Source organism: Sardina pilchardus, chromosome 10 (genome assembly GCF_963854185.1).
Source record: "Sardina pilchardus chromosome 10, fSarPil1.1, whole genome shotgun sequence".
NCBI lineage: Eukaryota > Metazoa > Chordata > Actinopteri > Clupeiformes > Clupeidae > Sardina > Sardina pilchardus.
Window position 1 is genome coordinate 1,564,358 of NC_085003.1, and position 15,287 is coordinate 1,579,644.

The window sequence follows — 15,287 nt, forward strand, 5'->3', positions numbered from 1 at the left end:
GCTGCTGTCAAATAGCCTAAAATAGGCCTAGGCTACAGGAGAAACTATATGGTTTATGCTCTCTGCTGTTTCATTCCGAACCGAAAGCGAAGGAGGGAGAATGAATTATGAACGTTTCAGTTTTGCGTAAATAATTCCTGAACGGTTTTGATCAGGCGGGAAACAATTAGGCATCACACACATCTTGTCTATTTAAATATTCTATTATTTGGGCCTATTGTAAAAGGTAGGACTTTTTCGTTAGAAAACAATTTCATTTGAATTATGGACTGCCTTTGAATGACGTTTGATCGGACTTTCAGTTCTCAGGAGAAAGTTTCAAGACGCTAAGAAACACATGTTTGCCCCGTCGCATTAACGGTGACTTAATTTATTTAAAAATGATATGACCTCATGAATCCTATGGTTGTTTGTGTGTTCTACTTGTCTTTTTTGATCTATAATGATTATAGGGGATGCATCTCAGTTGTTAGATTTGCACATAATATGGTCACCCGCGGTTATGGGTTAAGAAAACATAGGCCCTATTTTTTATGATAGCCTATTCGGGTCATGTTTGGTCGGGTCGGTATAAAAAAAATATGCTGTTAATTTTTTGTCATTTATATCGTACATAATTGTCTTTAGAAGAGGAAAACATAATTTGCAGCATTCCCACTGAAACGCGATTCTATTCCCCATATTTTGTCACGAACATGTGCACTTGTTGTTTCTGCGTAGACAGACCCTCGGCTACACTTGACATGCAGTTGTGTTCTGTTCTCAGAGCATATGCTTTCTTTGTCTATGATCTGCAACTTTTTTCTCGAACTGCTGGCCCCTTCGATTCGGCTACTGAGCAGCGAAGTTGCTGATGCGATGCGTGCTTCTCAAGTCTGATCATTTGTAGCAAGATCGAATGGTGGAACCATGGACTGAAAGACAAATAAACTAAAAGTGTCCCCAATCAGGAAATACTTCTTAATTGAATGTCATCAAGGCATATAGCCTACAATTGGTATGAGCATGCAATGTGTGTCCTTGCGCAACTTATAAAGTGGCTCGTTGGAAAGCCCTACGTCTGTTCTTCCGTGCAATGAAGGTTTCGCGGAGCAAGCAATGACGCACTCAATCGGGCTCTATGGGTTTTGGTTTTGATTTTTGTTTTGGTGGTCCATTGATGAAGACGTTAATAAAGAGTTTCTTAATAGTAATACGGTAATATTCTGTGCCTGCATTTCATGCTTGGGAGTCTCAACGCATTCATGTGAGGAACGGCTGAAACAGAATTTGTATAGGAAAATCCTTAGGCTAATTATGTTCAATGTTGAAATAGTCTAATTTTTGGATGAACGCTGACACGGAACAAAAAAAGGCTAGACTAAATGCATGTTTCCCAAATTCTGAGCAATCACTAGACTGTTAGGCCTATATTGTTTACATGCATGAGATACCAGTTTTGCGTAGCTCAATGACGCTACGACTAAGTTAGACCAATTTTTACAATAAGCGGGTCGGGTATAATATTTCAATAATTATTTTTTGTGGTCCGAGTTGCGGTCGGGTTAGTTGTAAACGGCAGGGCGGGGCGGGGCGAGCCGTTCAGACACGTACCCGCGCATCACTGGTGGGCACCAACTTTTTCGATGAATTGATAAACATTTAAAAAGTGGTGGGGACAAAATCGTTCGTCATAAAAAGTGGTGGAGACATGGCTACGCGGTCCCCGGCGAAAATGATGCTGTTTCCGAAAGCCGAAAAGGAGTAGGCTCACTGTTGCAGACGCACACTCAACATATAGGCTACAAAAGATTGCTAATGATGTGTGAAACTGCTCTTGGGGGTGGGGGATTTTTAAATTCGTGTTCTAAGTAGAGGCCAGCTCACAGAGGGGGGATGGTACAGTTAGCTTCCAACACTTGATGCTGCTGCCCATTTCGGAGCCATTTAGAATGGCTTTGTGGTAGCCGTCGTCGGCACGGCATAGATGCTTGGACAACGACTCAAAAGTCAAAGACTAGACTAGGCTAATCGTTATAATATTTTCTATGTTTCAAATCACTTGATCGCAGATGTAACAGAACCTTCACCAATTTGAGGAACCGGATAACCTCGCAAAGTTCATGCTCGTCTTTTTGCGCAAGTGAAACTGAACGTTAGATAGATAGATAGATAGATATAGATAGACAGATAGATAGATAGGCGTCATTTTAACACTTTTTGTTATCACAGATTTTGTCCCCATCACTTTTGCCAACTGAAAATAAAATGTCTTTAATACATGGCTACGCTTGACAGGACAGTGAGCGGTGATTCATTTTCACCATTGACTAGACCTATAGCTATGCAAAATAAAGTTCTAGCAACTTATACTCATGTTCATGTTGATTCAGAGATAGGCATAGGCCTACCGTTGTCTACTGTACGTCAAGCTAGACTGCATTTTATCATGTGGTGAATGAATGACTATAACGATGTCGCTGGACCATGCCGGACGTGTTTCCCCCCGAAAGAAACATTTCGACAATCATTAAGAAACGTAGGCTACATCATTCATACTCCTACTTCCCGTGCATCTTGCGTTTTACTTGCTTCCTTAATTTTGTGAGAGTCTGAGATTGACAGAGCATAGACTCTTGCATGTCAGAAGTTTTGATCGTGCGTTAAGTGTATAGCCTACCGCGAATATAAACTCGACTGACTGAATCCCTTATATTTTTGGCAACTATTAAAATATTCAAAACCATGCACTGAAATATCAAAGATAATGGTAAGGCATGGTAGGCTACTGTTCTTCGATAAACGACCAATATTTAGATTCACTGCTCCCGTCCTCCGCTGATCAGAGCGTAATTTCGAATAGCCCACGGAACTACGATTAAAAGATTTATGCTTTGGGCTACTGTATTTCATAGAGGGCCTAGACCACCTTTAAAAATGTCTCTGCCCCCCGAGAAAGTAGGTCTAAACTAAAGCCTATACATTTTCTCAAATTCATATGGATTACTCCACAAACCAAAGCAAACCAGCGGTGGTAATTTTCGTGGAGTTAGAATGACTACATCGATTTCAGCATCACTCTGGCTCTGGTTTCGTTTTTTTTGGGCGAGCCGAGTCCTGAGGACATGACAGAAACCATCGAACTAGCCTTCATTCTCCTCGGAATGAGCCATTTAAGTACGAAGCTGATAAAGTAACCTAAATATAGCCTAGTTCTGGCGACAACAGCGCAGCAGAGTCAGCGCAACAGTCCTCAACATCGTTAAGATCATATAAAATGTATGTCCCCAGCACTTATCAAACCAAGCTGTAAAATAGCGTTTTGTCCATAGGTTTTGTCCCCTGAAAACCACACTGACGCCATTGGATAGATAGATAGCTATCCAAAGAGAAATTACAGAATTACATTCATGAGGAAATAGCCTACGTCAGATTACGGAACTATTATAGAGAAGCAGTCTAACTCAATAAAACTTGTTTGCATAGTGCTAATCATCCTCACTGTTGTCAAACTCTCGAATGAAACATAAAGTGTTATTTCAATCTGCTGCTTGTGTTAATGGCAATTTTGAACTATGACAAATAGTTTGTTCGTTCATGCTCGTCTTTTTCGAAGTGCAGAGCCTTGCGAACATTTTCAGAGTGCCAGACTGAATTTACAAACACCCGAAAAAACAAAACAATAAAAGAGTCGCATTGTTGCAGTCTGTAGGTGACTAGGCTCCTAGGGATTTCTGTTGGCATTTCCGAAATATAGCCTACTATATGGGCTGGGCCACTGGAGGTTGCTTCCTGGCCGCCTATTGAATGAGTAGAACTGGGCTTCAGTATCAATCACACCGCAGCAATGCTACAGCGGACTGTACTGCCACCTAGTGGCGGTAAGTTGTAATGCAGCTGTAATACATTTCACGGCGAACGTGAATCAGGCAAAGCGTGAGTGAAATGGCCATTCTCAAGTAACGCTTACTGTAAATGTCACATCACCAGATGAAAAGACATTGAACTATTTTTGATTAGGAAGTAGGAACCCTCCTATACAGACAGTACTGGATAATACAGACTTAAGAAAACTCATCAATGGTATCTAAAACCCATGGTTAAAATTCCAACTTAAATCATGGAACACAATATAAAAGGAATATAATATACAAGACAAACTGAAAGTACTTAAATGGTGTGCCTAGATTTTGAACCCAACCAAATGGATGGTAGATTTAAAACCTTTATAGCCAAAGGTATTACTACATTCTACTCCGATACAAGGCAACTGAAGGACTTCCAAACTCTTCAGGAAAACCATGGCTTAGAAAAGCAGATACCTGCAACTACGCCATTACTTTGATCAAACTATCAAAACCCATATAGATAATGATGATCCTGTGGTTAAAGTTGTCTTACTTGGAGCATACTCTATATTAATCAAGAGTATTATATCTAGAATATACAAAGCCTTTATAACTAAAAACGTACACTCCTAAATGGGAGAATGAAGGTAACTTGACCATTTCAAAGGAAGAGTGGTGTAGTTGCTGTGAATTTCAGTGGAAATTTACTAATTCCTATAGGTGGAGAGAGTTTGGGTGGAAATGTTTAATTCGATTTTTTATCACCCCAAAGCAGATAATACATATTTCAAAAGACAACTCCAAGTGTTGGAGACTCTGTGGGAATCAGGAAGCTGATCACTGGCATATATTCTGGGAGTGTTCCGTAATAGTACAATTCTGGTCTGAGATACACCGAACAATAGAGAATATATTACAAATCAACATACCCTTTCAGTTTAGTACCATGGTATTAGGAAATATTCATTTTCTTTTAAATATGAATGTTTACTTTAATAAGTATCTGTTTAGTGTTATGATATCAGCAGGGAGGAAAACTTTTACTAGACACTGGTTACAACCTGACCCTACCACCACAGAGGAATGGACAGAGTTAATCAATAACATATATTTGATAGAAAAAAAAAACACATTCTCACATCGGTTACAAATGAACACGTTTGTTAAAATATGGACTAAATGGACATCATATACTACACACAAACACTGTGGGAGGGTCATCACACAAATACATTTTGTAAAACTGAAGTACCTAAATGATTTGTATACCTTTGCATTATGCTTATATGATTATTGAAGAACATACTGTCAGATCTTAAAACATGTTTTTCTTATTTTTATCCTTTTTCTTTCCTATGTCATGAGAGAAATCCCTATGTGGTAAATATGCTGTAACCACTACATCCCTTGTTCTTGTCAAATAGTTCTGAACTGTTTGTGATATATAGTAGGGACAGAAAAAAGGGCAATGAGGGGAGATAACTTTGGTGGATGTATTATCTATGTTACTCCTCCTGAATTGTAATATTCCTATTGACCAATAAATAAAGAATATATTATTATTATTATTATTAATAATAATAATAATAATAATAATAATAATAACAATAATAACAATAATAATAATAATAATAATAATAAAAATAATGATAATAATAATAATATCTAGATATGTTTAGCCTATTTCACGATATACAATATAGGGGTGTCACGATATCAAAATTTCACAATACGATTATCATGTCAAAAAATATCACGATAACGATATTATCACGATATCTATAGTAAAAAAAAAATATTGGAGGCTTTTTGAGAGTGGGTGGGACAGGTCAGTGGGGGGTCTGGGGGCTCTCCCCAGACAGAAAATGATGAGCTAGACACAATTTTCTGGTATATTTTAAGGTTGTTAGACTTTTAACAAAGTAAAGCTTTTGATTCAATGAGTAGGTACAACCGGGACGATTGAAACACTGGACAAATGAAACATTTCCGTTTTCTCCAAGTGCAAGGACGATATAGACGGACATCATTTGGACAAAACATAGAGCATGAACATTTTGAAATTCTGGCTGCTAAACATACTATTTGAAAGAACGAGCTACCAGTTCCTACTAGAGCAGGGACATCCCTCTCCATCTTCGAAAACTTCTGAAGACCCTGCTTTACAGAGAATATCTACAACAACTAGCCTTCTAATTCTAACACTAGGCTTATCACCTGACTAGAACTGATGTTTTAAAGTGTCAAAATTGTTCACAAGAAGTTTGTGAAAACTATGCACATGCACATATGCACATGTCCTATGCACATCAGAGGCCTGCTTTACTATGAGATATAATTTTAAATAGTTCATTGCCTTTGCATGGTTGCATGAGAGATACTTCTGAAAACAACAGCAACTATATGCAAATGGAGAACAAATTGATATGGTTTATAATGAAATTTCATTTGAATGCCTGAATGTAAGGATTCAGGAAACACAATACCAACTTTTGTTTATGGTAAACGGCCATGCAGATAGGCGTAAATCTGGAGATCTTTAGATGAAAGACTGGCTACAATCTTCTGACCATGTTATACGGTATTCAAATTTGACTAAGCAATACTCAAAGCTAAATAATGTATTGTAGGCCTACAGTCTCTGCTCTGTTTATATGGAAGTTGCGAGAATCCACGTTGTTCTATTAAATGTTGTTAAATAATTAAATAGCCTTCCGACAGGTTGAAGCGGAGCTTTGCCACCAACGTTACGTTATCGTGTAGTTTCAGTTTCTGTCACGCAAACGCGCTCACGCATGCATTCAATGAATGCCACCACTTAATAGCCTATGTCTGTTTAATCACATCGATTTAGCCAGCATTTCCTCCTGAGTGCAGAAACGTTTGCTTTCTTTTTCTGTTGGTCCGCGGTTGTTTGATCAATCGCGCAGCAAATTATCAGGTGACGCACCGGTCCTTTCACTCCATGTCTCGCTGACCAGCAGTCTCCACCTTGCGCGGCCCATAGTTTGAGAAACACTGCACTAATGTGCATGATCATCTGATCAGCTGATCATCACCAAGTTACAATTGACACTTTTTTTGGCTGGGGAAAAAAGTTGATCGATATTGCTATAAGTTAGCAGCTGTAGGCTACCGGAGCGAGCAGGAAAAAATGTCAACAAACACGGACCACAGTTGCGTGTGTGACTTTTTGGAGGGAGGAAGAGAGAGAGAGAGAGAGAGCGAGAGAGAGAGAGAGAGAAATGGAGAAACAACAAGCACGAAAAGCCTTTTTATGTAAAAACGATTGTGTCATACGATAATATCGTTTATACAATATTTATATGATATTCATATTTTCACATTTTATCATCGCGGTTATCATAATACCGGTAAATCGCGACACCCCTAAATATATCTCGATATTTCAAAATTTTCTCAAAAGAACTTCATGAATTCTCATTTTCACCCTGTGATGTTTTAAATCATGTTAGTATGATTCAGCAGGCTAGAATAAATCATACCAGTCCAATCCCTGGAAATTATATTAAAACATTATTGATGATTTCTATTTTAAAGCAACACTAAAGCACTTTTCTTCTGTTACACACACGCTATTTGTTAATCCACCAAATAACGATGTCCACAGACCAGGTAGAGCATGTTGCATGATTTTATGAAAGTATGATGCATTGCGACATCGAAGCAAGTCAAATTTATAGTTTCTTAGGTCTCATTTCATGGAACTACAGGTATGCTACCCGTTCTGGTAAAGTCACATAGTGCGGTTATAGCCGATAGAGGGCCGCGAAGTGAATGCAGAAGTGCCGTTCACCCTGTTACAAGTTGATGAACCACTGAAATGATTTTGGAAACATTATTTTAAGGTACGAAAAACTCTTTAGTGTTGCTTTAATATATGAGTCACATTATTATAATAATCTGTAATTATTCCAACATTGCCAGAGGAAAATTCAAATCACAACATGTAACCCATCAACACACAAGAGATAGGCCTCAGAATCACAACAGAAAAGAAAACAAAGACTCACCTTGCAGGTCTCATAGTCTTTGCGAATGTAATATAAATGAATTAACCAGTTCCTCTTTTCCAGTATTGGAAGCTCTGGAGCTACAAGAGAGAAAAAAAATCTTTTCAAAAAACTTCATCAGCGATATAGGTAGTGGGAGGCTACGTCAAGGTGGGGACTCCGAAATGGACGAGACCTCACCAGTTAAGTGAATTTGAATAAGCCAATCATATTCAACCAGTGTTAAATTCTGATCTGTCTATCTTAATAGACCTCTGAAGTTAGCCTACAAAAAAGCTACCACCTTTGCCCATATAAGGAGATGCGGTATCTTGACATTTTTCCAATGGTATGTTGAAATACCATACAGTCCAAATTCACACCCATTATTCTCTGTTGAATTTGTTTTTGTCTCTGTTGCATTTATTTCTCCTGGACCACTAACCTACCATGAAATGTTTTTTCCTGAGATTGTTTTTGTATTATAAAGATGTACCTTTCTTGGATCGTTGTTTCTTCTCAGAATTTGAATGCTGACCCTCCTAAAATCAGAGAAAGGGGCATAAGAAACAATAGGCACACTCTCTTTAATTCAATAATCTCAACAAAAACTAAAACTAAAATTCTAGCAGTGAAACCATTTCTAGGAGAGCAGGGCTCCAGACTAACTTTTTGCGTTGGTTGCACAGGTGAGGCATTTTTTTTTTTTTTTTTTACGGCGCACCAACACAAAATTGAGGTGCACCTACATTTTTCATTGCATCGCCTTTAATGCCAAAAGGTCACCTTTTTATCGCTCTCCTTTCACATAATGTAAATGATACACAATAGTGTAGAAAAAGCTTTGTGAACGTTTATTTGGATTAAATGTCCATTTGGAGGGGCGGGTGACCATTGAGCGCGAAAGGAGAGGGGGTTTACTTCGATACTGTTTGGTAAAGTTGCACGTATAGTCTACAATGAAAACTTGCGAAAGAAATGTGTCCTTTCACCCGAGCAGCGTCAGGTGCATCAGTGCGACCTAGACCTGGTTGCACTCTGGAGCCCTGGAGAGGTCAACAGTGATCAAATCAGTCATTCCATTGCAATTCATTGATGTTCTGTTCCTTTCCACTCAGATTTGAGTGAAATATGGAAGGGACTTTTTTTTTTTCTTAAAGCCTATGACAGTAAACATACATTTTGACAATAAGATGACATTATCCATGATGAGCAGGCTATTGAGTTAGTGAATTAACTTCACATTTTGTGCTGATAGCCGAGTAAAAGAATACAACAAGTAGCCTAGTTGCGCGCCTGCGTGCGTAATCTCTCCTGTTCAAACGAAATGTGTGTGCGTGGATATAGCGCTGCATTAAGTTAATTTTGATAACGTGTTGACTGCCTTTATCTTAAAATAGAAAATTGTAAATAGCCTGATGGCAGGCAGCTAATGGGATGCTGTGCATATTGGGAGGGTATGGTATGGCATGCCAATTTGGTGTGAATACACACACACACAAGGGAAATGTAATAATGATAATGATCAATAGTGAGAACTGGCTTCTGGCTACTGCTGCGGCTGCTGCGTTCATTCTGAAATCATCTACTTATGTCATAAGCCCCGGGAGACCCTAGGCTAGTGCCTAAAACCACCCCTTATCTTACTTTTCTAAAACGGTAACTATACGTTGATTTGATTTCATGAAACAAAGGCACAGCAACGACAAATGTAACGATGTATTCATAGATAATCATTCTTCCGCCAAGAAATATTTCCTCCATATGAATGGTTGCCATGCAACATCGAGACGCAACCACTTTAACTTTTGTGCAAGTTGTGGTAGTGCATTAACGAAATGCGGTCATGGTGTAGGTTTGTGTTGGATTTTATAACAGCATCGAACGCGATTCAGCCAATCATCATCAAGGACCGGAACTATCCGTGTTAGAAAATAATATTCACACATCATGTACATTATTTTCACAATTTTCCAGCAATAAAATTTGGGAAGGCTAAATCGGTCTCTTCTGGACACCCAGGTAAATACGCCATGATAACACCAACAGGCCATTGAACAATGCGCAAGGCTTTTAAAGGGAATCAACTAAATTAAGACAACCCCTTTTGACTTTTAGACAGTGCTCTACCTTTGGACTTGCACCAACGAGACATGGACACTGAAACTTGATTTCTCTTAATGAATATCTTTACAAGATGCAACACACATTGTATAACGCTTTACACACTAATAAACATGTCAACTGTTGTTTTCTCTGGAATTGATTTGTTTGATATTGGTGGTAATGGATTTCCAGATGTATGGACAAACTACATTTTACATGAACCGCTAATCAATTCAATTATAATGTCCCCTTTGATTTCAGATTTTTAGCATGAGAAATGCAAATGATTTAAGTTTCCACTGTGGTATACCCCCATGATTAGTCATAGTCATGTATGTTTTTTTTTACATAATTCCTAGGCTGTTGCCTTTTCTATTCAGTAGATGGCAGTCCAGGATAAGAAATAGAGCCTACTGACTGACGTTTGCATTTTAATGCTGCAACAAATGCTTTCTTTGTTTATATTACAAAGACGTTAGGTAACGCAGTGCATCGATGTTTGATGTTTCAAAGTTTGTCAGGTTAGAGGAAGTGTGTAATTTCATACTGCAATAAATGTTTTTTTGTGTGTGAAAACGGCAGTTTTATGGCAAAAAAGGTAGGTAAACACAGTGTATCGATGTTTGTTTAAATTACAAAAACGATAGGTAACACAGTGCATCGATGTTTGGTGGCTAGCTGGGTAGGCTACTTCTGTCTCAAGCTTTGACAGGTTAGAAGAAGCTTGCAATCTAATACTGCAACAAATGCTTTCTTTGTGAAAATGTTAAGTCCTCATGACGAAAACGGTAGGTAAATACAGTGTATCGTGTTTGAAATTACAAAAAAGGTAACAGTACATCGTTGTTTTGGTGGCTGGCCAATGAAATTCTTGAAGTGTAACGGCTAATAGACCAATCAGAATGTGTTTGAATGACGCGCCATGCAGATCTAGCAGTGACGTGCGGTCAGGGTAGGCAGGGCCTACCCTGAGTAAATTTCATTTTAAAAAGAAGGACGACACATATTTATAAAAAATATTATTAAAAGCTCACACTGAAGTCACAAACAATACAATTAGAATGCAATTTCAATTCTAAAAAGTAAATTTACGTCTTATTTAAGGTCAAAAACTCAAACGTGAAGGCTTACACAAACAGCGATTCACAACACTGAACTACGCAGCAAAGCAAACATGCCTGGTTACCGTGGGAACGCCCAAGCAAGCCGTCCCGAAGCTTGCTTTGATTCCGAAGGCCAGGGTAGGCTTTAAAGGTCTCTGTCTATCCTCACCATTCATTTCAATGCTGCGAATTTCGGAGGTTGCGCATGCGTATTACATGATTCATGTGAAAGTTTATGGGGAGCATAAGCATGCTTATTCCCGCCAAGCGCTGCCTTTAGAACGCAGATAAGCCAATAGCAGTCCGGCCTCAACGGGACTCGGGACATCAGCTCGGACAACTCCACAGGGCAGCTGTGGTGTACTGGTTAGGGCTTCGGGCTTGTAACCGGAGGGTCGCCGGTTCGATCCCCGACCAGTCCACCACGGCTGAAGTGCCCTTGAGCAAGGCACCTAACCCCTCACTGCTCCCCGCGCCGCTTGTTGGGCATGGCAGCTCACTGCTCTGGGTTAGTGTGTGATTCACCTCACTGTGTGTGTGCTGTGTTCACTAATTCGGTTAAATTGGGTTAAATGCAGAGAAACAAATTTCCCTCACGGGATCAATAAAGTATATATTCTATTCTATTCTATTCTACATAGGAAACAAACAGCAGGGAGGAGGCATACAATTACAAATTAATGGTGGATTTATGTAGTTTAGCTCATTAAAAACCCAGACGGATAACCATGGTCGACCAAGTACACCGAGAGGCTAGAAAACGAGGTTATATTTCATCAACAGTAGCCTACAAGATGTCTCACGTTTGCAGCAGGTCGGCGTGATAGCTACTAAAGAAGCCAACAAAGCACCAGGTATTCATCATCGTCACGGGCAGAAAAAAAAGTTTGGGTCTCAGTTAAAACGATTCCCCTCCTCTTAATCCCCCATATATACCAGTAGGTCTAGTGAGGGAAATTAGCTTTAGGCTATTTGTTATTAAAATATGATGAGAAGGACCCCAACAAATGTTCTCCCTTTCCTTCTCAAACTACGTTGAAACTGCATCTCTAACAGCCCAATTTTCAAAATGTCCCGGGGGAGAAACCCCTGGACCCCCGTAGGTTGAAAAAATAAAATAAAAAATTGCACACCTACTGACACCTCTGATTCTGTGAAATGACTAAGTAGAAGGAGTATTACCATGAAAATATAGTAAAATTTGCGAGTGTACGGATGGAATTTACATATGTGAATGGCCACTGCCTACCCTGCCACAGACCTCACCGCACGCCACTGAGATCTAGTAACCCATGCAGATCAGGTACCCACAATAGCATCGGTGATCGGGCCCTAAAATGCCACTCCATGCAAGCTTGGTCGTTGCTTAGCGACTAAGAGGATTACAAAAACGAAGCATTGGTGATGGGTTTAGATCTAACCTGTCCCTTACAAACGCTATCTTATATGTCGTTACTATAGCGTTCAGCAGCTTTCTAACTGAAATTCCCCAAATATATTCCTATTCAAAATTATAGACGCAGAATCCTGTTTTATAAAATAACGTGTTCAGTTCAGTTGAAGTATCATAAGTAATGACATTATCTTTAACGGAGATGAACACAGTGAACGTCGGCGAATGAAATGACCGCGCAGTACGTTAATGTTAAATGAACGTTCAATGTTTGCACACTAGTAAATTTGCACAATAATTTAAATTACACACAAAGTAACGTCATGCTAATCATTTAACTTCAGTGACGACAGGGTTTCTCTTGATAACCTAGCCTACAACTCGTGGTCACATCAAAATAACAGTGAGGTAAACTTACATAACAGCTTTATACGAAATTGGACTCACCAGTATCAGATTATCAGACATATTTATCAGCGACGGATTAGGCTCGTCTTTATTCCTTTCGAGGCATGAAGAAACCCAGCAAAGTCCAGCACCGCCAATGTTGATGATTGGAGGAGGTGACCACACTCAAAACACGGAAGCAACGTAGATTCTACGTGCCTACGTATTATGTGGAGTACAATGTGATTGGTCGTTGAATCGCAGGCAAGCGCCCCTGGGCTACGTAATTTATTCCGCGCTTTTCAATCGCCGACGTACATTGCCGCCTAGGGTCCGGGCACTGAAGGACCCAGGTCCATGGTTCGTTTCTGTAAGGATTCTTATTGTGATACTCCAGACACTTTGCCACACTTAACAGGAACTTCCCGTGCTTTATTTATCAACCAAGTAGCCTAACAACCGTGTTTTTAAACAGAGCACTAAACCTATGTCCAACTCCATCACTTGGACAAGTGCGCACACAGACGCACACACACCACCTAACTCCAGTCTCCACCCCAGGCCCACAATTCCCAAAAATGTTCATTCTGGTAACCCGAGTGAGTACAAAATAGCCCGTTATGAACTAAGCAAATCCATTAAAATAGCCAAGAGACAGTACAGAGAAAAAGTGGTGTCAAATTATAGGATACAACACCCATGTGGATGGGCTAAGGACCATCACTGACTACAAAGGAAAGAGCCACAGAGCAGATATGCGACCTCGGTCTGTCTTGCAGAGTAGCTGAACTCCTTCTATGCCCAGTTTGAGACATCCACCAGTGGGGTGTCCTACGAAGCAAGTTAGACAAATCTTATCTAGACATATCGAGGCTGCACAAAGCCTCAACTCGGGTATTAAGTTAAGTGATCCTACGACAGCAGGTATGTGATAAATTTGTCAAACTAGGCTTTCAGGTCAGATCTGTGCGCGTTCTCGTGGTTGGGGTGATTTTGACCAATCGGGAAACGTGGAGACGCACAAGACAGCCTAGGTTTAAAAACGATTACTTCCGCATTTATGAGCGGTAGCGAAATCTAGGGTGGTCTTTTTTAGTGTCTAACCTATAACATCAAAAAGTCGATGGTCATCAGATATTGTATGGCATGCATGTCCACAGTAGTGACATATTTGCACGCACAACATACTTAAAAGCGCCTTCGAGATTCAAAATGTTTGCAGAGGCGGGGCCGAACCTGTTCAAAGTATGACAGATTAGCACACGTGAGATAACTTCGTTGTTTAAGATAATGGATTGGTTAGAATTGGTCAGAGGGCGGTGATATTTCACGATTTGAGCTATAACTAAGCACATAACCCGCTCCCGAGCAGGTTTGGTTGCGAGCATAAGATACCATGGTGATACAGCGACGCTAAAACAAATCCACTGTCGTATGACAGCATACCCTGGTTTTGAGCGCCACATACCTCGCTAAGCCACTAATCGAGCTTCGTAGGACACCCCACAGGTCAGAGTTGTTATAGAGAAAGACTGTTGCCCTTTTCAGGTATTGTGGTGGTTTTTCAGATCCATCATGTGGTTTATCAGACTAAAAGGATATTCATGGTTCAAAGGCTATAATGTTGGGCCTACTGCACTTGTTGCCCTTGGTATGTGCTGAAGTTGAACAAGCATCTGGACCAACTTAATTGCTACACAAATAAATCAGAAGAGCAGTATGAGGTAAAGACCATACTAAGGCCCATCCACATGGTCAAGGGAGAAGGTAGGTCATCAGCTGGTAGAGCTCGGAGGAAGGCAGACAAGTCTACAGCAGCCAACTCATTATATCCAAAACTTAAGCATAAAGCCCAACTTGTGACATCAGTCACCACAGCCATAATAATCAAGGCAACTTGCAAACGTACCATAGGCGCAGTGATATCGTACGCAGCATCTGAAAATAGTCCCCATAGACAACAAGCAGTAGTAGTGCCAGTAGTTTGCAAGTTGCCTTGATTATTACGCCAGATGAGTGTAGTTCCATGTCAAATCAGCGTAGAAAAACGCCAGATTTCATTTTCAGTTGGTCTTATTGCACTTTATAACTTGAGGAGACACGTTTTAAATGGGAACATTTCCAAAAATCTTAGTCACTTATAAACATGAAGCTAGCAAGCGAGAAGCTAATGGTCTAATCCGATTCAATGATCTATGCTAGGCTGAAGCTAAAAGTTGTATCGCCAGACTCACAGAATGGCTGGATGAACGGGAACAAGGTAAATATTGATTGTTTTGCGAGAGGGGAGGTGGGAAATGAGCGCATTTCCAAAAATGGCGGAATATCCCTTCAAGGCCTGTGCTTCTGAACTGGCAGAGGTATTCACAGACATCTTCAACCTCTCACTGTTCGTCATCTGTTTAATGACTACCGCCCTGTCGCTCTTACCTCTGTTGTGAAGTGCCTTGAGACCACA

At 40.0% G+C, this 15,287-nt stretch overlaps 1 protein-coding gene across 1 annotated transcript in view; it reads right to left on the bottom strand.

Moving 5' to 3' along the window:
• The window catches only part of bbs4 (Bardet-Biedl syndrome 4), a 57,382-nt gene extending 44,368 nt beyond the window's left edge, over positions 1-13,014 (bottom strand). The window contains exons 1-3 of the mRNA XM_062546939.1: positions 12,890-13,014; positions 8,337-8,382; positions 7,862-7,941 (exon numbers count right to left, since the gene is read on the bottom strand). Of these exons, the coding sequence (XP_062402923.1) occupies positions 7,862-7,941; positions 8,337-8,382; positions 12,890-12,910 (147 nt within the window). The 5' untranslated portion in view covers positions 12,911-13,014. The remainder of the gene's footprint in view (positions 1-7,861; positions 7,942-8,336; positions 8,383-12,889) is intronic.
• Between the last annotated feature and the right edge of the window lie 2,273 nt (positions 13,015-15,287).